Source organism: Myotis davidii, unplaced genomic scaffold, assembly GCF_000327345.1.
Source record: "Myotis davidii unplaced genomic scaffold, ASM32734v1 scaffold571, whole genome shotgun sequence".
In the NCBI taxonomy this organism is placed as follows: domain Eukaryota; kingdom Metazoa; phylum Chordata; class Mammalia; order Chiroptera; family Vespertilionidae; genus Myotis; species Myotis davidii.
The window spans coordinates 1,417,205-1,438,492 of record NW_006283136.1 but is presented as its reverse complement, the minus strand read 5'-3'; the positions used below and the strand labels follow the sequence as shown (position 1 = coordinate 1,438,492).

The following is a 21,288-nucleotide window of genomic DNA, read 5'->3' as shown; positions in this document are numbered from 1 at the left end:
CAACAGCCCTGCCTTGAGTGTGACAGGGGGCGGTGCCCCAACCCCCCAATCGGCCCTACCCTGAGCGTGACTGAGGGTGGCATTGCAACCTCCCGATCCGCCCTGCTCTGTGAATGATAGGGGGCGGTGCCCCAACTCCCCAATAGGCCCTGCCCTGAGCCCAACCAGGAGCTGCACCTCAGGGATTGGGCCTGCCCTCTGCCACCCGGGAGCAGGCCTAAGCCAGCAGGGTGTTATCTCCGGAGGGGTCCCAGACTGCGAGAGGGCACAGGCCAGGCTGAGGGACCCCCCCTTCCCCCCCTAGTGCACAAATTTTTGTCCACCGGGCCTCTAGTCATTATATAATGCCCTTCCTTGTTTAAAGTTTATTTTGTCTAATATTAGTATTGCTACTCTAGCTTTCTATTCATTTCCGTTTTCATGAAATATTTTCAGTTTCTTCATGATGTGTGTCTTTAGTTCTGAAGTGAGTGTTCAGTAGGCAGCATAGATACGGTTCTTCACTTTTTTTTTTTTAATCCTCAGGATATATTTTTAGTAATTTTAGAGAGAGAGGAAAGGAGAAAGAGAGAGAGAAACATCCACGTGAGAAAGAAACATTGATTGGTTACCTCCCGTACACGTACCATGGGGGATTTAACCTGCAACCTAGGTATGTGTCCTGACCTGGAATTGAACCTGCATTCTTTTGGTAAATGAGATGATGCTTCAACCAACTGAGCCACCCGGCCAGGGCTAATTATATGTGTAAAACTGTGTGTGTGTGTGTGTGTGTGTGTGTGAACATTAATATATTAGAAAAAAGAAGAAAAAGATCTGGAAAGATACACACTGAAGTTTAATATTTTCATCTGTAATTTTCTAATTTTTATTTTTTAATTTATTTGAGAGCGAGGAAGGAAAAGGGAGGGAGGGGGAGAGAGAGAGAGCGAGAGAGAGGAAAACATCAATTAGTTTGCCTCCCACATGCACCTCCACCGGGAATGGAACCCACAACCTGACTGGGAATGAAACCCACAATTCTTTAGTGTACGGGAATGACACTGCAACCGAGCCACCCCGCCCAGGGCTAATTCTTATGTTAAAAATTGTTTCTATAATTTAAAAAGTTTGGTGTTTTTCCTCTCTTATTTTTTTATTGAGGGAAAATTGGTATATAATATTATGTAAGTTTCAGGTGTACATTATAATTTGACATCTGTATACACTACAAAATGATTGCCATCAAAAATCTAGTTACTATCCGTCACCACGCAATTGACCTCTTCACTCATATTGCCCACCCTGAACCTCTTCCAATCTAGTAATCACCAATCCGTTCTCTGTATTTCTGAGATTGAGTTTTTGTTTGGGGTTTTCTTTTAGATTCCACATATAAGTGAAATCATGTGGTATTTGTTTTTCTTCATCTGACTTATTTCACTTGGCATAATACCCTCTAACTCCATTGAGGTTGTTGCAAAGGGCAAGATTTTATTCTTTCCTGTGGCTGAATAATACTTCAGTCTATTTATATACCACATCTTCTTTATCCGTTCATCCATTTATGGACATTAGGTTGCTTCCATATCTTGCCTATTGTAAATACTGTCGCAGTATATGGGGATGAATACCCAGAAGTGGAACAGCTACATCATATGGTAGTTCCCTTCTTAATATTTTGAGGGATCACCAGACTGTTTTCCAAAAATCTTACTATTTTTTAATCATTAAAAGCTTATAAAGTGGTTCTGGTTAGGTTCTCTCCAGCCACGTGTTATAGATGTTGTGAACCTTGGTGGTCCAGCTTTTGGAGCTTCTTAAGTTGTATGATTCAGTGTTTGGGAGGATCAGGTTGGTCCAGAGAATTTCTGGAGGGTCTTAATGCTTGGCACTTTCCTTTCTGTTTGTTGTAGACCCAACACGGTATTTGGGGATGCTTTGGGAACCTCAGACAGCGTGCTATACCACTCCTGGCTAGGATGGAATCAATAGATTCTCCAATCTGCAAACAAATGACCTTTAAAAGGCCACCTGGGGAACAGTGCAGGGCCACGCTCATTCACCTGTTTCCCAGATTCATATGCTGAGATGTTGCCATTATCTCAGTTCCCATGCTCAGGAATCGAGGCGTGGCTTGACTGCATCCTCTGCTCAGGGTCTCACTAAGTTGCAGTCGAGGATTCAGCCAGACTCCATTCTCATCTTCCAAGCTCATTCAGGTTGTTGGCACAATTCAGGTCCTCAGCTTCCAGAGGCTACCTCTCTCTGTAGGAAGCTTCAGCATGGCTGTATATTCCTCCCCAAAAGTTTCTTTTTGAGAAGAATATAAATTTGGTGTAATTGAATACTGTATTTTAAATGATTCCTTGTTTTAGATATTCAAAATTTTTGAGCTGGAAAGAACCAGTTATCAATCTTTTCTAATATTTCCTTCTATCTACCTCCCAGGTTTGTGGATGCAAAAACTGAAAAGCAGAAGTGCTAATGTGCTTTGCTGTAAGGCAGTGGTTCTCAACCTTGGCTGCACATTAGAATCACCTGGGAATCTTTTTAAAATCCTGATTTCTGGGCCCCATCCTCCGGAAATTCTGTTTCTTTGTTACTAATGTTGTGGCCCCACCCCATAACAAAGAAACAGAATTTCTGGAGGATGAGGCCCAGAAATCAGGATTTTAAAAAGATTCCCAGGTGATTCTAATGTGCAACCAAGGTTGAGAACCACTGCTCTAAGGTCATGTAGACTAGCAGAAGATTCATCTGGAGCAGGACATTATCTGAGTATCAGAAAGCAAGGAAGGCTTGAGAACATTGCTAAGAATCTGGTGTGGTTGTGGGGGGTAGAGGAGGGGATAAATGGTGATGTAAGGAGACTTGACTTGGGGTGGTCAACACACAGTATAGTGTACAGGTGATGTGTTGTGGAATTATGCACCTGAAACCTGTATAATTTTGTTAACCAGTATTGCTCTAATAAATTAAAAAATAAAAGGAATCTGATGTATTTTAAAATAGCCTTGTAATTGTTTTAACCCAAGGAACATCTAAAATAATCTTTAAAAATACCTGAAAAAAAAGAAATTTATTAACTCTCTTACAAATGTTTATTAAACACTTACTACTATATCATCCACATTAGGATTTTGAGTGGAATAGAAAATATTCCTAGATTGCAAAGTATATATTGGGATATAAAGGATGAATTAGGATGTATAGGATATGTGAAGTATTATCAGGGATATTTTTCTCAATTTTGACACCTGGGAGACCCGAGGTAGTAATAATGGTAATAGCTAAGATTTATTAGTTACATATCATGTGCTGCACACAGTTCTTTGCATTTTACATTTATTATAACTCTCAAGAACTTTATAAGGTAGGTACTATTGTTATCTGTATTTTATATTGAAGAAATCAAAGCACAAAGAAGCTATGAAAATTGCCTGTTATCTGGCCGGTAAGTGGAAGAGCCACAATTTGAACTTGACCAGACTTACTTCAGAGCCCACAATCTTAACTACTATACTGAGTCTGTAGAAAGATAAAAGCTGTATAGCCATATTTTCTAATACCATGACTCCTTCCTAAATAAGAATTGAGTTGAGGTTAAATATGAACACAAGAAAATTAGTTAAGCATAAAAATAAGGGGCCAAATCATATCTGGCAGTTGATAAGCACAGCTTTAGCAGGTTAAATGGAAAATGGTGCTTTCTATATCATCAATTTTCTTATTGTGTATTATAGCTTAATAGTTACAATATGTGCTTCAGACTGAGACCTGGGTTCAAATTCTGGCTTCACCACTTCCTAGTTTTATGACTTTGGGCAAGTCAGAGGTCAGGAAATTGAAGCAGTTGTTTATTATTGTTGATTTGGATAGCCTGTGGTGATGGCTGCATGTCTTTTCTTTTTTTCCTGATTAGGTGGATTTATTTAAAAAGAGTCTTCTGTTGATTCCTATTCACCTGGAAGTTCACTGGTCTCTCATTACTGTGACACTTTCTAACCGAAATATTTCATTTTATGATTCGCAAGGCATTCATTTTAAGTTTTGTGTAGAGGTAAGTTAATATAATGCCCATTTTTTCCCTTTAGCTTGTGATTGACCAAATATTGTCTTAGCACTAGATACCATGGAGGATCGATTTCTCTCATAAAACCCCTCTGAAATGTTGGCAGAGAAAAGGACTGCAGAGGAGTCTCCACGTGAGGACAGGTGGCTGTCTATAATCTGGATCCTCTGAGATTCATTTGGATTTTATCACATTTTATTATGCCTTTCCCTTAACACTTTATTTTGAATGTGGATAGAAATCGTTCTCTTTAGAGCTGAAATTTGCCTGTATCTTCAAAATAACGTCTTTAGAATGAATTATAACCAAGAAAATCCACTGGCAAATATGAGAGTTCAACAAGACGGGGGGATACAAAGAAAATTCAGTCGGTTTCTTAATTTCTCTGCAACAGCAAGAACCAGTTAGAACATGTGACTGAAAACAGAAAGATTCCATTTTCAAAAGCAACAAAGACATACATTACCCAGGAATATATCCTAGCAAAAAAATGTGGACATTTCTAAAGATGAAAACTAAAGTATTTATAGGGAATCTGAATAGATGGGAAGATAGACACACTCAGTATTGGAAAGAGATCAGTTCTCCCCAAACTAATATATACCAATTTCTGTCCTAGTTTCCCATCAGGATTTTGAAATAAACCCAATAAGCTTGTCATGGAATTCATATTTCAGAATTCACGTGCATGAACAGCTAAAATAGTTTTGAAGTAGAATAGTGAAGGAAGGATTACTTAGTCTACTACATGTCAAACTACATCATAATTTTTTTTCTTTAAATTAAAATTTAAAAATATTTATTGATTTTGGAGGGAGGGAAGGGGAGAGAGAGAGAGAGAGAGAGAGAGAGAGAGAGAGAAAGAAAGAAAGAAACGTTGATTTGTTGTTCCACCCATGTGTGCATTCATTGGTTGATTCTTGTATATGCCCTGACTGGGGATCAAACCTGCAACCTTGGCCTATCAGGATGATGCTCTAACCAACTGAGCTACTCAGCCAGAGCTATGTCATAAAGTTTTAATATGAAAACTATGTTTATATTTATTTAGGAATAGACGAGTAAACTGGTGGTGCAGCATAAAGAATCTAAAAACAACTGATGCATATGTGGAAACTTAGTATATGATAAAGTTGGGAAAGGACAGGTTATTCAGTATATGCCATTGGGAAAATTAGCTGTCTTCTTGGAAAAGTAAAATACAGATCTTTACTTCATACTATTTAGAAAAACAAATTTCAGATGGAATGACCTAAATATAAAACTGTAAAATTTAGAGTAAAATACAGAAAATGTGATGTTCTTAGAGTAGAAAGGCATTCTTAAGCAGAACCAAAAGAGCAAAAGATATAAAGGAACAGATTGATAAATTATAACATCATAATTTAAAACTTCTGTATGCCATAAAGTTAAAAGACAAGGAGTAGACTTGAAGAAAGTGTTTGTGACATATAATAGTCACTGTCCTGAATATATAAAGTACTTCTACAAATGATTAAGAAAAAGAAGGATCTAATAGAAATAGACAAAGGTTAAAATAAGTAATTTTTAGGAAAAATGCAGATAACCATTAAATATATGGAGAGATGCTTGGCCTTACAGGAAATATGGGAAATGCAAATACAGTTCCATTTTTTAAAAAATATATTTTATTGATTTTTTACAGAGAGGAAGAGAGAGAGATAGAGAGTTAGAAACGTCGATGAGAGAGAAACATCGATCAGCTGCCTCCTGCACATCCCCCACTGGGGATATGCCCGCAGCCCAGGTACATGCCCCCGACCGGAATCAAACCTGGGACCCTTCAGTCCGCAGGCCGACGCTCCATCCACTGAGCCAAACCGGTTTCGGCTACAGTTCCATTTTTTGCCTGCTATCTCAGGAAAAATTTAACGGTATTCAGTTGGTAATGTGGGTGTAAGGAAACAGACATTCTCATATTTTCTGGTGGAATGTATATTTGAACAGTTGCAATTCTAATCAGTTCTAAGTACCTTATAAATTATTGCATACCAATTCTATTTCTTGGTATCTACTCCATAAAAATATGCATACACCAGGATGTTCATTGTAGCATTATCGCTAATAGTGAAAAAATCCAAACAACCCAAATCTAGTTATGCCAACAGATTAGCTAAATATGTACATTATAGTCATACTGTTAAACTGATCATTGCAGTTAAAAAGAATACAGTAGCCCAAACCGGTTTGGCTCAGTGGATAGAGCGTCGGCCTGCGGACTGAAAGGTCCCGGGTTCGATTCCGGTCAAGGGCATGTACCTGGGTTGCAGGCACATCCCCAGTAGATGTGCAGGAGGCAGCTGATCGATGTTTCTCTCTCATCAATGTTTCTGACTCTCTCTCTCCCTTCCTCTCTGTAAAAAATCAATAAAATATATTTTAAAAAAAAAGAATACAGTAAATCTCCACGTTTGAACATGGAAAGATCTCCAAGACATAATTGAGTTTAAAAAGGCAAGTTGCAGGAATGATAGAGTATAACATGTTTATGGCAATGAAAAATATATATGCATAATATACATATGTGTGTATACTAGTATATGTGTGTGTGTGTGTGTGTATATACATATATATATATGTATATACACACACACACTTATGTATACACACATACATCACTCTGCCTTTAGGGGGGTTAATTTAATTCATGAACCCTCTGCACCCTTTCCCCACCCCCCCCTCAAGGAAGATCAGTTACTTTATTTTTTAATATCTTTATTGATTTTTAGAGAGAGAGGAAGGCAGAGGGAGAAAGAGAAACATTGATAGGAGAGCTGAACATTAATCAGCTGCCTGCACATACATTTTAAAAACATATTTTTATTGATATCACAGAAGAAGGGATAGGGAGAGAGGGATAGAAACATCAATGATCTGCCTGCTGCACACCCCCCACCAGGGATTGAGCCCGCAACCCAGGCATTTGCCCTGACCAGGAATCAAACCAGCAACCTTTTGGTGTACAAGATGATGTCCAACCAACTGAGCCACACTGGCCAGGGCCAACTTTACTCTTTAGAAGAGATACAGAGAGAGATGCATGAAGAGGTTGAGGGCATGAGGGAAAATTTGAAACTTCAGTAGGCTTCATCTTGGTAGAAATTTCAGGATTCTGACTCTGTTTAGTATTTAGAATGGGTTTAAGTATAACTCTACAAATTGAATGATACCTTTACATGCAGTTCTCAAAAATATGGAAACAATGTTTTTCATTTAGTTTCAGTTATTATTTCTACCATGAGTTCCTTCCATTTATTGAGCTTTGGCAGTAATTTTTAACTTTGAAATCCAGCAGGTTGACTTACCGCTGAAAAAGGCTGACTATCTCATAAAAAGTTCTTATTACAACATATATCAGTGTCCACAGTCTAAGTGCATACATACCTGAGTACAGGGGGTCAGAGTTCTTCTTAATACTATAGAGTGAAAGGTCTGAAATAAAGTCCCGGCTTTAAACTTGTTCATGCACACTCTGCCCAATGGTGGGGCCACAGTCTCCTCTTCTGCTTCTGTGTGCTGTGGGCAGGTTCCATTTTTCACCAACTGATGGAACATAGTATCTGTGTTGTTGTTTCTTTTTAACCAGAATATAAGAAAGTATTTGCTGACTGAAGCCAGAGAAAAAAACAGACCTGAATTTCTTCAGGGTTGGCAGACTGCTGTTACAAAGGTAAGTATGTGATAAATGTGAAAACCCAGGCTTATCAAGGGCATGGAATTATCAAAGAAGTACGAGTCTTTAAAAGCATTTTTAGACTGGTGATGAAGACCCGTGAAGCTCAAAACCTTAGTGTTCATCATCTGGCTGTTGTTTCCCAGTGAAACAAATAAGAACAAATAAGTTGAGTAATTTCATCCCTGGAGCAACTGCTAATGATATGGTTATACTATTTTTATGATGATATAAAAAAAATTTTGGTGGCATCTGCCTTTGCCTCATAGCTTTTATTTCCAGGAGATTCATATAGACCCAGAGAAAAATACTGAAACAACTATTTGGATCGACTAAAGGGAGCAAGTGCACTGAGCTACTTTCCAAGCAGTGGGGGAAGAAAGTGGCCTGGGTGTTCCGGTGTGAGCACAATCCGGAAGCAGCACTGTTTGGCCCATAGACACTTAAAGCTGGCTACGGGGCACAGTGCTAGGGCAGAGCTCTCAGTCCTGTTACATGTACCAGTGTCTTATGGTCACTGCTTTCATGTTTTCAAAGTGTTTTTGCTTGTGTGATCTCATCGGATGATCCTTACAGCTTGTGAGGTAAGGGGTCATTTAGGGATAAGTATCCTCTTTATTCTCTAGATGAGAAAACTGAAGCCTAGGTGTGACCTTCCCCAAAGGCCACCACAGCTGCTGGTAGGACCAGATTCTTGAACTCAGGGCTGTCTGGAACACTGACACGTTATAAAGGCAGGGTTTTGAAACAAACCTTTATAACAAATAGATAAGATTTATTTGTTCATTGTTGAACTGAACCAAGTGCTAAATTTGAAACTTAAGCTTCAGTTTTATGTTTTAAATAACTTAGTATATTAGTTCAAACTGGAATTGAACTTGTAAATTTTCTGAATTTACCCAACTAGAATATGTAGGTATTCTCTTAAATTTAGTCATGACCTTTCATATTCCCACTTTAGACAGGATACAGTAACCAGTTCTTTTGAAAACATATTACTTATCTTTACAATTTCTTTTGAATAGGGCTGAGTTGTGTAATATGAGATGAAAAGTGAAGACTGCTAAGCAGGATTGTTACTGTCTAAGTATTCAGAGTCTGGGCACATGCTCTCTGACCCACAATTCCATTGTCAGTATATTCATAGCGAAACTAATTATCCAAATGCAAGTTTTTTAATAGTATTTTATTTTGTTTCTCATTTCTTATATCTAGGCAAAATATTGTTCTATAAATTGTGGTTCATTGATAGCTTTTTTCATGTCGTCAGATGCCTCCATAACGTCAAACATTTTATTTTTTTATTTAAAAAAAAATACTTTAGCATTTATTTAAGAGAGAGGGGAAAGAGAGAGGCGGGGGGCAGAGAGGCAGAGAGAGGCGATTGGTTGCCTCCTCCAGTATGCACCTCACCCGGAGATTGAACCCACAATCTGGGCATGTGCCATGACCAGGAATTGAACCAGCGACCTTTCGGAGCATGGGATATGCTCAACCAATGGAGCCACACCAGGCAGGGCTAAAATCAAACACTTTAAAAACCAGTGATAAAAAATATTATATATATAAAAAAATAAAAACCAGTGATATACACCAGCTGTCCTGGATAAAGATACATTTCATGTCTCTTGCTTATTTTTTTATAAAAATAAATTTTCTTATCTGAAGAGTATTATTTGGTCTTATTTTAATGATCATTTTGTTTTTCCCCCACAGTGTATTCCACAACAGAAAAATGACAGTGACTGTGGAGTCTTTGTGCTCCAGGTAAAAAAAAAAAACAACACACAAAAAACCTCAGAATTTACAATGTGTGAATTAAATTTGTTGGGTTTAAAGAGGAGAGATGGGAGTCCCCATGATGTGTACATGGTACTAGCTACAGTTAACAGGGTACTTTTCCTTCCTCCCTTTCTTGTTAAGAAGCAGTAGTTTCTGTATTTTCAGATGTTATCATTAGGAAGAACCATCTTTGAAGGCCAAGAATGAGTAATTGCTAACATACATGTCTTATCAGAGATTAGTAGTGAGCCACATTGGACACTGATCTGAATTTGTCCATATCATGGACCCTTGGCATTTGAAGAATTAACTATTTATTTTTAACCATTGGCAAGTGGTCTATAGCTGTGCTTTCTCATACTGTAGGTTCCCTTAGTGATCAAAAGGCTATTGGAAATTTTGTTATACATTATATATGTGAAGGAAATTATGGTATACCATCCATGAATTTCGAGAACTGCAAAGATCTGGGAAGATGGGCTCATTCCTATGACGCATGAATGTCTGGGGTTTGAAAAATTCAAGTTCTCAGTTATAGGCCATGTGAGGTCTAGTTGTACCTTGAGAAGAAATGGAGCCTCTTGTCAGTTTCCCTTTTCATAGCATTAAGTGGGGACGGGGGGACATCCCAGGCCATGTACTTATATGGAAGGTTAACTATAATTTGGAGGTAAATGTTTTAAAACAATGCTTTATAACAAGCTTAAACGAATTTTAAAATGCTGCCTTAGACTATTTATTAGGTCTGCATCTGATAAAATACACTGGGCTGGTACATAACTCCACAGGCCATTTAATGTTTCCGGGTCCTTTGCAGTACTGCAAGTGCCTCGCCTTAGATCAGCCTTTCCAGTTTTCCCAAGAAGACATGCCCCGAGTACGGAAGAGGATTTACAAGGAGTTGTGTGAATGCCGGCTCATGGACTAAAACCCAGCAAGGCTGGGAAGTCTGATCAAGTTGGAGCAGATGGTTTGTTACTTGAATCTCCAAACACTTATTTGAATTCTAACAGATATTTCAGATTGGTGGTATTGGGCCACTATTGTTACCTCAAGTTTATTTTTAGCCCTTATTCATTTCTCTAACTACAATGTACTATTTTTTAATGTTCAGATTGGTTTCAGTTTTAACTTTATGAATTCCACATGTTCTCCCCACCCCATATTTAATATTTATTATCCAAACGCATGCATATAGACAGAGCATGCAGTGCAGAGTATTAAAAAAAAAAACACAAAAAAAACCTAGATTTGGTACAGCTTTTGAAACTTAGATATGAACTGAATACAGGTTTCGAATATAATCCCAAAAACCTAAAAAATACGGGATGTTTTTGATACAACATAACTCTGAGAGTATGAGGTATTCCCTGGGCATAGAGGATAGCTAGTTGTTTTGACAAAGCCAGTCCTGTCTTACTTTTACCAGCAGTACCTTTCACGGACTTTCCTCTCTGAGTCTGGGAACGTGCGTTGCATTCCTTTTGAAGGGTAAGAAGGAAGTGGCCAAAAACTAACTGGCATGTTCTCTTCCTGGAGGCACATGTGAGAAGAATTATAATAAATGCCTAAGTCTTATAAAGGCTTTTGCTGGAACATTGAATTCCCTGGATTTTTGTTTTTGACCCATTAAAAAACTTATTATCTAAAACAAGTGGTCAAACAAATGAGAATTCAGCCTAAGAGTAATTTACAAGTTGACACTTCCCTTTATTACCTCCCATAAGAAATTAGGATTTGCCAAATACCTTTCTATTTCAAGGGTATTTAAAATATAAACATTCAAAACTAAAGACTGGCTTCAGGTCTTTTTCAGGTGGGTGCAGGAAGAGGAACAGTTAATAGATCCCCCCCCCCCCCCCCCCCCCCCCTTAGCTCTTTAGTGATCTCAGCAACATGCAGGGCTCCTCATTTGGCTTCTGCTTGATCAAGGAGTCCTCTTTTATTTGGCTTCTATGAACCTCATCTTCTGGAGAAAGGCAGAAGTGGCCCTGTTCTTACACTTGGCTGCGTTAGGGTTAATGTAATGGATCTTGCATCTTCAGTCTAGCTATTTGTGGCATTTGAAAGGAAATAAAAGGATGCATGTTAAACTACCCAATTATCCGTCTGAACTGGGCAGGAAAAACAACAGATACATATGTAAGAAACTTAGAAGTTTGTACAGAAAAATACCAAGAAAATGGCAGAAGACACTTGGGATCTATGCCTAGTTAGGTGTTGAAAATAAAAAGCTAAAATGTGCAGTTTAACTTGGCCATAAGGTAGGACTGACTGCCAGCAGCTGCGGGTGGAGTCAGACATGTTTACAGGCAGGGTTCCCTCCCCAGACAGACCAGGCACCAACACCAGTGTTTACAGTGCAAACAGCCTCAGCACTTTCCTAAGTCCCCCAAGACTCAAATTCTTTAGTATAAAACCAGGTCAGTATTTCTTATTGTGCTTCAAGTCTTTAAAAAGACTAAGATTAGAGGCACTTTATGCTGCTATAGATAGGGTTGTGTCTGCATTAGAAAAATTACAATTTAAAATGGGGAGGACTTCTTGAGATTTTCAGTTTTCAGACATAAAATATGCAAAATGAGATTTTTCAAATTTGTGATACATTTACCTAACTTTTTTGGTAGCTCTACAAAGTAGCCAATAACTAGGCTATTGACTCAAAACATCTTATATTTTAGAGCTCCATATCTCACTTCCTTACTGACAGAATTCGGCATGAAGCATCTTAATTAGTGCCCAAAGCCTGAGTTGCCATTTCCTCCAATCTGAGAAACTCATCATCTCCACATTGAGGCTTGCAGGGATGTTCATAGAGAACCTAAAGTGAGCTGTCCAAGTCATTTCTCATTCACTTCCAGCTTTATGGCACACCTTGAGATGCATTGCTCAGCATGCTTTAGCGTAAATTATATTTTAAGTCTGATTAAGATGTTTCTCTGCATTCATGAAACTTGGTTTTATCACATATAGTCACTTGTTCTCCACTTGTGATTAGTTATAAACCTCTAGGCCAAGTCCTGCATTAGAATGGCCTTTTTTTCTTGATGTTTGCAATAATTGCTTCCTGGCAACAAAGACATGTTTGAAATACAGTTTAGGCTGTTGGTGGAAGGGATAGACATTGTTTTACTGTCACTAACTTGGCCTTGAAATGTTGCCCACAAGGTGGGTAGACCTTATGCTTTTGGGGTTTGATTGCAGGCCTTGTACAAACTAAAAGCTACTCATGATGCGTCTTCAACAAGCTGCCCAGTTTTCTCCATCAGCAAACTTACCAGTCTGTAGCTGCTGCTTTCCAATGGTTTTTTTTTTTGTTGTTAAATGTATAGCAATGAACGTAGATTTAATTCTTTTAGTTAAGCTCTCGCAAGAATTGTAGAGAACAAACCTCTTAAGGAAAGGAACCTCCTACAGGAAAAAGCACTTGCTCCTCAGAGTCCCCAAATCCCTTTTGTGGCTTTGCATTGTATTTTCTATTTGTCATTAAATACGAGTAACATTGGTCACCTTGAATTCATAGTTGGAAAACAAGAACAGCCAGCACTAGTCTAAGTTAAGCTGCCCTTTCTCTGCAATTAATTGTGGTTCACTGGTTTAAGAAAGATAACTGGGAGTTCGGGTGGATCAGAACCATCAGGTGAGAAAGTGTATTAATAGTGTGGATTAGATATATTGACTACCTGCTCTGCTTACTGATGTTAAGAAACCAAACTAATCTGTAATTATAAAGCACATACTTTATGTGCTGGGCTCTGCCTCCTGGCCAGTAGACAATTAAGAAGGCCTAGGGAATACCATCAGAGAAGTGCTAATTGTATTGGGGTATTACAAAAGCAGACCTAGACAAGCTGTTCATTTAAGTCGTACCTTTTGGTCAGAAAAAATTTATTTAAAGGTTGTGATCATGTAAAATGACTCAAACCTTCTAGCAAAAATATTTTTTTGAAAAATAAACAAAATGCCTTTATAAATATGTGTGCTCTTGTATTGAATAACATGTACTGTTTGGTGAGTAGGAATTTTTCCAAGTGACATTTCAGTCGTGACGGCACTCATTTATGAATATGACCAATGTAGGCTCCAAGCAGCCTGTCCTTAAAAAGACTGTCCAACAGAACTGTCTGCAGTGATGGGATCTACATATATGAGGCTAATATGCAGAGTGTCCCCTTGGGAGTTCAACCAGAGACTGGGAGTTTGCTTGCTATGATGAGTGCTGACCACCAGGGGTTGGCGCGGAACAAAGGAAGGCCCTGGCCAGCAGTCAGCAGCCGGAAGGCAGTCCCCAATCTGCCCTGATGACTGGCCAGGCCTAGGGACCCTACCCATGCATGAATTTCATGCATTGTGTCTCTAGTGTTCTATTTTTGCATCCACTACAGCAGCCACTAGCCACATGTGGCTGCTGAGCATTTGAAATGTGGCTAGTGTGAATGAGGAACTGAATGTTTTAATTTAATTAGCTACATGTGGCTAGTGACTACCATACTAGATAACTGTCATAGCAAAATGGGCATACAAATTCTGCACATTATTCGTAGATTTCTCCCCCAAACGTAATCATAAATATTCCAGAGTAAGATGGTTCCACTGTCCCTCTTTATAGGTGAGGAAATGGGCACAGACAAGGATAAGTTGGTCCAATTTATTGAAATCTGTTACAGAAGTCACAATTCCATGTAGAACCACTGTCTGTGGTTTTAAGGTCTGTAGAAATCTGAGTTATGTTTTACTAAAAAAAGAATATAAAATACATTAAACTCAAACTATAGTGTAAAAAGAAATTTAAAAAGTCAATAGTATGTCCTCATAAAATTAAAATATCTGCAAATGTTTTTTTCTTAAGCATTTACAAGAAGTTATAGCTCTTATAAAAATTCAAATAACCGGTTTCAATGTTATGAGAAAACCTATACTTACCTAGTGTCAAAGATGTTCACATTTGAGATACTTCAGCCCACAAACTACAAGAAGTTTGGAGATACTTTGTTGCTAGATGAAAAAATGCCACTTATGTCAGGAAAAATTATACCAGATTAGCAGTTTTAAATGATTAATAGAGACAACCAAAGTGTCCTGCGATAGGGGATTGGATAAAAAAGATGTGGTACATACACACAATGGAATACTACTCAGCCATTAAAAAAAAAATACTGCCATTTGTGACAACACAGATGGATCTAGAGAGTATTATGCTAAGTGCAGTAAGCCAGTCAGAAAAAGCTAAGAACCATATGGTTTCACTCATGTGTGGGATATACAACTGAAACTTATAGACACAAATAGCAGTGTAGTGGTTGCCAAAGGGAATGGGTAGGTGGGGATGAAGGGTACCTAATATATGGTGACAGAAGATTTGACTTTGGGAGGCGGGCACACAATACAATATATAGATCTTGTATCCTAGAAATCTACACCTGAAACCTCTATGATCCTATTAAACAATGTCACCCCAATAAATTAAAAAAGAACAAGAGTTCAACATATTAAAGAGAATCGCTTCTTGCCTTACAAATGCAAATTAAATTCTCTAGACTCCTCTGTGGAGACTGTTGCTATCGAGGCTCTGAAACTCAGTAAACACAATTAGTAAAAAAACAAGACAGACTTCAACATGACAATTGGCCAAAACATATTTCCTGAGGAAAGCATTTCTGATCGTTTTTCATTAGGCAGCCTCTCAATCTTCAAGCTTTTTTTTAGACCTACTCTATTCCCAAGATCACTCTGAAAACGAAAACAATAAATCTGATGGCCCTCACAGCAACCTTCAACATGTCAAGACAATGTTTTAACTAGTGTCCTCTGACATTTCATCCCATTTCCTACTGGCAATGTCCCCCACTTCCGTTAGAGTATTTGAGGTTCTTCATAATACAAACCAACCCTGGCTTTTTTTAGCTTTAGGTAAAACACACCTTTTAAAAAATATGCTTAGTAAATACCCTTCAAGTCCTGTACCTAATTTCCTGACACATAAAGCATGTGAGCAGGTTGTACACCCTGGGACTAAGGCTTACTTTTGCACCAACTCTTTAGGAAGTTCTCTTGACTCCCTAAGTTTGCCTTTAGAGATCAGCATTCAACATAGGGAAAAATTCAGTTGTCTGTTCCTAATTTAGAGCAAAGATATGAATGTAACAAAACTCCTTTTATTAAACTTTATCTCAAGGCAACTAAAAAATTTTTTAGATAATTACAGGCCCCAATGTGTAGACCATGAACCTGCTTACACACAAACACGGTAAACAAAATTGTAAACTTTTCCCAATTTTCCTAAAAGACGTGTGGTGTTTTTGGCTGATAAATCAATATTATAGATAAACTCCGTTGCCAAGGAACACGATTTTTGACCTGGTAAGAAAATCATTCCAGTAACCTTACACATGCCCAATATTCTAAGACTAGAATTAAAGGCATTCTTTTGGATTCTGTCCTTTAATAAATTTTCAGAGGAAAGCCATGAAGTGGTGTCTGGCTCAGTAGAGACATTGATCAAATATTTGTAAAAATGGCAGGTTTGCAGACCTTAGGTAATGTACATCAAATTCAGCCGGCCAAAGGAGTGAGTTTTTCATGATGGTTTTTGCTCACTGGTTTTGGGCCAGTTTTCCGTAGCCTCCTCTCCCAGCATCATAGTCTTGTCGATACTCATCTCGTACCTTAATGAAAAGAACACAGGTTACAATATCGAGAAGACTGGTGTAACAAATATGCCTCCCATAAATATGTCAGACAGCCAAGCCTTTTCAGATATAACGTGAATGAACATTCAAGCAGGACATAATTTTTTAAAGCAACTGCCTTTGCAGAATTATCTCAGACAACCTCATAGTTTGGTTTTCTTGTTTTGTTTCTTACCAAACATCAGGTGTATACTCATTCACCATCATTCAAAAATAGCTCATTGCAAGGTACTTAAATTAGGCTATTTTAAAGTAAAAACAAAATTCATTTCAGTGCATTTTGCTTTTTAAAATATATCTTTATTGATTTCAGAGAGGAAGGGAGAGGGAGAGAGATAGAAACATCAATGAGAATCATTGATTGGCTGCCTCCTGCATGTCCTCCACTGGGGATCAAGCCCACAATGCAGGCATGTGCCCTTGCCCGAAATCGAACCTGGGACCCTTCAGTCTGTAGGCTGACTCTATCCACTAAGCCAAACCAGTTGGGGCACATTTTGCTTTTATTCTAGACACTTTCGCAGGTGGAAAATATCTAACCTCTAGCAAAAGTCCAGTAATGTACAGAATATACCATTGCATTGGTTAAGAAAGTAATTACTAATCCCAATGGGTGATTTGAGATTCACTTCAAGCCCAAGTGAGAGCCACAAAGTTATTTTCAAAAGAGCAAATACAAATAGACAAAACACTTGTCATTAGGACTGGCATCCCAGGCAAAGGCTGAGCCCAGAGAACCTTCCTGCATACCTGGCCTCCAGACCGTCCACGGCCGTACTGCCTGCCCTCCTTAAAACCTGCATCCCAGTCTGTGCGAATGATCCGGTCATCCAGACGAGTTCCGTTTATGTACCGCATGGCATTTTCTGCATCTGCTCTTGAGTAGTACCTTAAGTATAAGTATTAAGGAACACTATATAGCATTTCTCCAAACCTTTTTGGAACTATAAAAACTCAACTAGACGGAGTTTAAAGACATCAGTTTGCAAAGGCCTGTTTGAAGTTGGTCCAGAAGCACTAGAGTCAAATATGACACTTGTCCATGGCTACATCGATCATGATTCCCTGAATAATCCTGTTAATAACTATATGGTCCCATTCTCTCCATATTTTGATTACAAAATATATGTTCAGGGCAGGTTTAATGCCGCAAAATGCCCTCATCTAAGGAATGAATACCATCCATATTTGGAGCTGTATATTCAAGAACAACCTTAAGAGAGGTCACAGTGCATATGGAATTGCCATTGTAGTTCACTAGAAGGAAAAGACTCAGAAATACTGATCTAGACATTTTCCTCCTTGTCTTTAATTACACAGGGAAACACTTGCTGAAATTCCAGTGTCCCGCACCCAGTAACCTGCTGAATGAATGGAATGCATGCTAAAAGGGCAAACAGAAAAACAACACTGCCAGTGCAGCCTCTCTTGGGTATTTGCCATGATGACTTTTGATCTTTGACTTACAAGAAAAATGCAAAAATACTAGTTCTCAGAGAATGATTATTATCTTTGAGGAGGATTTTGTTTTTTGTGTTATCATTGTTCTCCCTGTCCCCTGTGAACTACTGTTACCAGAGGCAAAAGCACAACATGGACACTCTGATCCCTTGCATCTGAAGGGAGAATGGAAGGAAGAAGCTTGTAGAGCCCAGAAATTAGACACCAAAATCAAAAGTGGGGCTTCTGGCCGAAACCAGTTTGGCTCAGTGGATAGAGCGTCGGCCTGCGGACTGAAAGGTCCCAGGTTCGATTCCGGCCAAGGGCATGTACTTTGGTAGCGGGCACATCCCCAGTAGGAGGTGTGCAGGAGGCAGCTGATCGATGTTTCTCTCTCATCAATGTTTCTAACTATCTCTCTCCCTTCCTCTCTGTAAAAAAATCAATAAAATATATATTTTTTTAAAAAGTGGGGCTTCTGGTTCGAGCTGATAGTGAGCACATTTCCCTCTTTTCCTTCCCAAGACCCCCATTTAAGTTAGAAAAGAAACATACACCCAGGAAAGAGAAGAGGCTAGCAGCAGACCAGTGATTCAACAAAAGCCAAGGGGAGAGTGTTCATGGATGAAACAAAGTCTGAAATATCCTGAAGGAGCTTAAGAAGGAGACAGTAAACCCAGGCAGCTCTTACCGAAGTTGAATAAAAAGTGAAACTGCAAAAAGGGTGTAGTTAACAGTGTCTACGTGGGAAGGCTTGCTAGCAGGAGGGCATTAATCCCAGGCAAGTACAAATCAAATGATGGGGTTCTGAACAAACTGTCTGGAGAAACTAGGGCACAGTCTTGATGTGAGCTGGCCAAAATACAATCCCCCTTTTTCATGGCATTTGGTAAACCCACATATCCAAAGGTAAGGCAACAACTGGAGACAGCAGCTATGCTTGGGTCCATAAAATCACTCTTCTTTCCCCTCATTATGATTGCAAAACCAAAGATCACCAGACCTTTATGGAAAATTTACAGCATAAATACAACTACAAGAAACAGATCATTCAGGACAAAGAAAAAATTTCACGACATGTTAGATCATGTTTTAAATTTCTCAGAATATAAAACAAAACGACCAAAGAAAGAAAAATATTAGGAAAAGAAACAGATAAATACAGAAGTTTCAATTATTTAGTTTCCTGGGAGAGAATAAATGATTATAAATACAGTTTTGGTTTTTATCTACAAACATCAAGCTATATATATCTAATATAATGAGTGTACCTAATATAATTATATACATCTAATATAATGAGATACATACTACAGAGCCATTTTAAAAAGAGGTAGACCTACACGTGCTAATATGGAACAATCACTAAGAGAACTGTAGTATACTGCTACCCATGCACAGGACTTTTTCTGGAGATACCCAAGAGACTGGTAACTGACTGTCTCTGGGCTTAGAATGATACTATTCCCTTGACTTTTAAAAATTTATTATTATTATTGATTTAAGAGAGGGAGAGAAGAGAGAAATATCAACTTGCTGTTCCACTCATGAGTTCAATGGTTGAGTCTTGTATGTGCCCTTGACTGGGGATCGAACCCACAACCTTGGCCTAGCGGGACGATGCTCCAACCAAGTGAGCTCTCAGGTCAGGGCTTATGTGAGAGAAACATTGATTTCTCTCTCCCCCTGCTTCCTCTTTCTGTAAAATCAATAAAAACATATCTTTGGGTGAGGATTAAAAAAAAAAAAACTATAAACAAAGCATGGATTTCAACAACAAAATGTAGCCGAAACCGGTTTGGCTCAGTGGATGGAGCGTCGGCCTGCGGACTGGAGGGGCCCAGGTTCGGTTCCGGTCGGAGGCATGTGCCTTGGTTGCGGGCACATCCCCGGTGGGAGATGTGCAGGAGGCAGCTGATCGATGTCTCTCTCTCATCGATGTTTCTAGCTCTCTGTCTCTCTCCCATCTTCTCTGTAAAAAATCAATAAAATATATTAAAAAAAAAAAAAGAACAAAATGTAAATGTGACCAGCTGTCCCAATGTAAAAGTGCAAACATACTGGACAGAAGGAAAGAAGATGAAAGAAGAGACAGAGATAAGTGTAGGAGTGCTAATTAGCAAATATCCTCTCATTGTTTTTCAACAGGTGACTAACCACCCAGGTCCCATCCTCATCCAACAGCCACCCAAGACACAGGAAGGATACTCCACAAAGCAGAAACCACATGCTGTCTTCTTCATTTTATCCAGGCCCATAATGATTTTCTTTATGTCACCACTTTTGCTGAAGAGTTCATAGATTTGTTCTTCAGTTGTATAAAAGGAAAGATTTCCAACATACAATGTACAGCTTTTCTTCAGTAATTTTTCCTGTTCTTCATTGTCACCCTGAATTTCAAACAGAGAAAAAGTAAAGCAGCAATCTAAGAACAGCCCTGCTTAAATAGTATTCCTATTATAAATTCTGCTTCGAAATCAGCTTCTCCTATCATCCCAATCTACCACAAATACTCTGAGGGGGCTTGGGGGAGGGGGAAGAGAGAGAGAGAGAGAGAGAGAGAGAGAGAGAGAGAGAGAGAGATTGATTGGTTCACAATTTATGAAGCAAGGTCCAGATTGCTTTTAGTAGCGGGTCATGGCTTGGAGGTTGCATTGCATGCAGCCCTCCTCTGTACCACGCCGTCATACAAGTGGCGTGCCTCCCCCCCCACCCCCCCATATTCTCAGCACTGGATCCTTCTCCAAGGGTCCCGGTTTCATTTCCAGACCCTGAACCGATATATTATTATAAAGAGGCTTTTTATCCTTTGTAGTGAAAAACAAAATACATGGATTTGCAGAGACGGGGTACCCCTGTAATACTCCCACAGAAAATGTTCAAAATAACTGCTTATTTACATGCTCACATATTTTTCACTACAGTAACATAAAAAATAAGAAGCCCTGGCATCTGTCAGGAAGGCGCCTCCCGGTTCTCCAGGCGTCCGCAGGACACCCTTCCCCTTAGCACAGTCACCGTGCCGAGGCACAGCCCGTGGAAACGGGAGCCACCACGACCGCCGCTCCAACGCCTCTGCACGGGCCCGCGCCGAGGGGCTGGGAGAGCGAGCGTCAAACCCCCTTTCTATGGGAGAAGGGGATTCGGCCACAGCCCCGCGCCCTCGGCATCCATTCCCCAGCAGGCACCGGGGCCTCACTGGGTTTCAGAAAACCAGAGAGGGGGAGACGACAGCGACACCGGAGAAAACCAACTCGCAGGGTTCTGGCCCAGGGCCCCCCCTCCTCGCGATCCGGCCCCCCTTACCCGGAAGTGCTGGTCCCGGTACTGGCTCAGCTCCACATAGGAGTCGCTGCGCAGCGCCTTCAGGAGGCCGCTGGACATAGTGCGCAGAGGTCGACGAGGACGCCGCCACGACGGGAAGAAGCAGAGGTCGCGGAGGTGGCGGAACCGGAAACGCCAAAAGCGGAATCTGCGGCCCAATCCCAGCGCGGCAGTGTCGTCACCCTGCGGCGCGGGCTCAGACGTGGTCCGTCGTCGGGCGCCGCCGGTCGGAAGCCAGAGCGAGGCGCTCCGGTTCCGGGCTGCTCCAACAATGGTTCTAAGGCGGCTGCTGGGCGGCCTGCTGC

The 21,288-nt window shown here is 39.7% G+C and overlaps 2 protein-coding genes across 4 annotated transcripts in view; one reads left to right on the top strand and one right to left on the bottom strand.

Annotated features, from left to right (window-relative positions):
• Positions 1-11,309, top strand: part of SENP5 (SUMO1/sentrin specific peptidase 5) — a 35,758-nt gene extending 24,449 nt beyond the window's left edge. For both annotated transcript variants that reach the window (XM_006753398.1, XM_015562468.1), the window contains exons 6-9: positions 3,905-4,042; positions 7,662-7,745; positions 9,465-9,515; positions 10,348-11,309. In XM_006753398.1, coding sequence (XP_006753461.1) covers positions 3,905-4,042; positions 7,662-7,745; positions 9,465-9,515; positions 10,348-10,458 — 384 coding nt within the window. In that variant the 3' untranslated portion in view covers positions 10,459-11,309. The remainder of the gene's footprint in view (positions 1-3,904; positions 4,043-7,661; positions 7,746-9,464; positions 9,516-10,347) is intronic.
• Positions 11,310-11,395: 86 nt separating this feature from the next.
• NCBP2 (nuclear cap binding protein subunit 2) lies at positions 11,396-21,267 on the bottom strand. Of its 2 annotated transcripts, XR_001513485.1 has the most exons (5): positions 20,966-21,267; positions 19,868-20,049; positions 16,970-17,108; positions 16,062-16,195; positions 11,396-11,580 (listed from the first exon to the last, which is right to left on the bottom strand). XR_001513485.1 is itself a non-coding variant. In XM_006753397.2 (4 exons), exons 1-4 carry the CDS (start codon positions 21,041-21,043, stop codon positions 16,124-16,126), a joined length of 471 nt encoding a protein of 156 aa, XP_006753460.1. In that variant the 5' UTR covers positions 21,044-21,267; the 3' UTR covers positions 15,666-16,123. The 2 variants fall into 2 exon arrangements, 1 of the variants encoding a protein (XP_006753460.1); XM_006753397.2 differs by lacking the exon at positions 11,396-11,580 and having other exon boundaries at positions 15,666-16,195.
• Between the last annotated feature and the right edge of the window lie 21 nt (positions 21,268-21,288).

Coding starts and splice junctions, on each gene's coding strand:
- NCBP2 (XM_006753397.2), bottom strand. CDS start 21,043: ATGTCCAGCGGCCTCCTGAAGGCGCTGCGCAGCGACTCCTATGTGGAG. Junction 20,050..20,965: donor ACCGGGACCAGCACTTCCGG/GTAAGGGGGGCC, acceptor TTTGAAATTCAG/GGTGACAATGAAGAACAGGA. Junction 16,196..16,969: donor GTGGACGGTCTGGAGGCCAG/GTATGCAGGAAG, acceptor CTTTTCATTAAG/GTACGAGATGAGTATCGACA.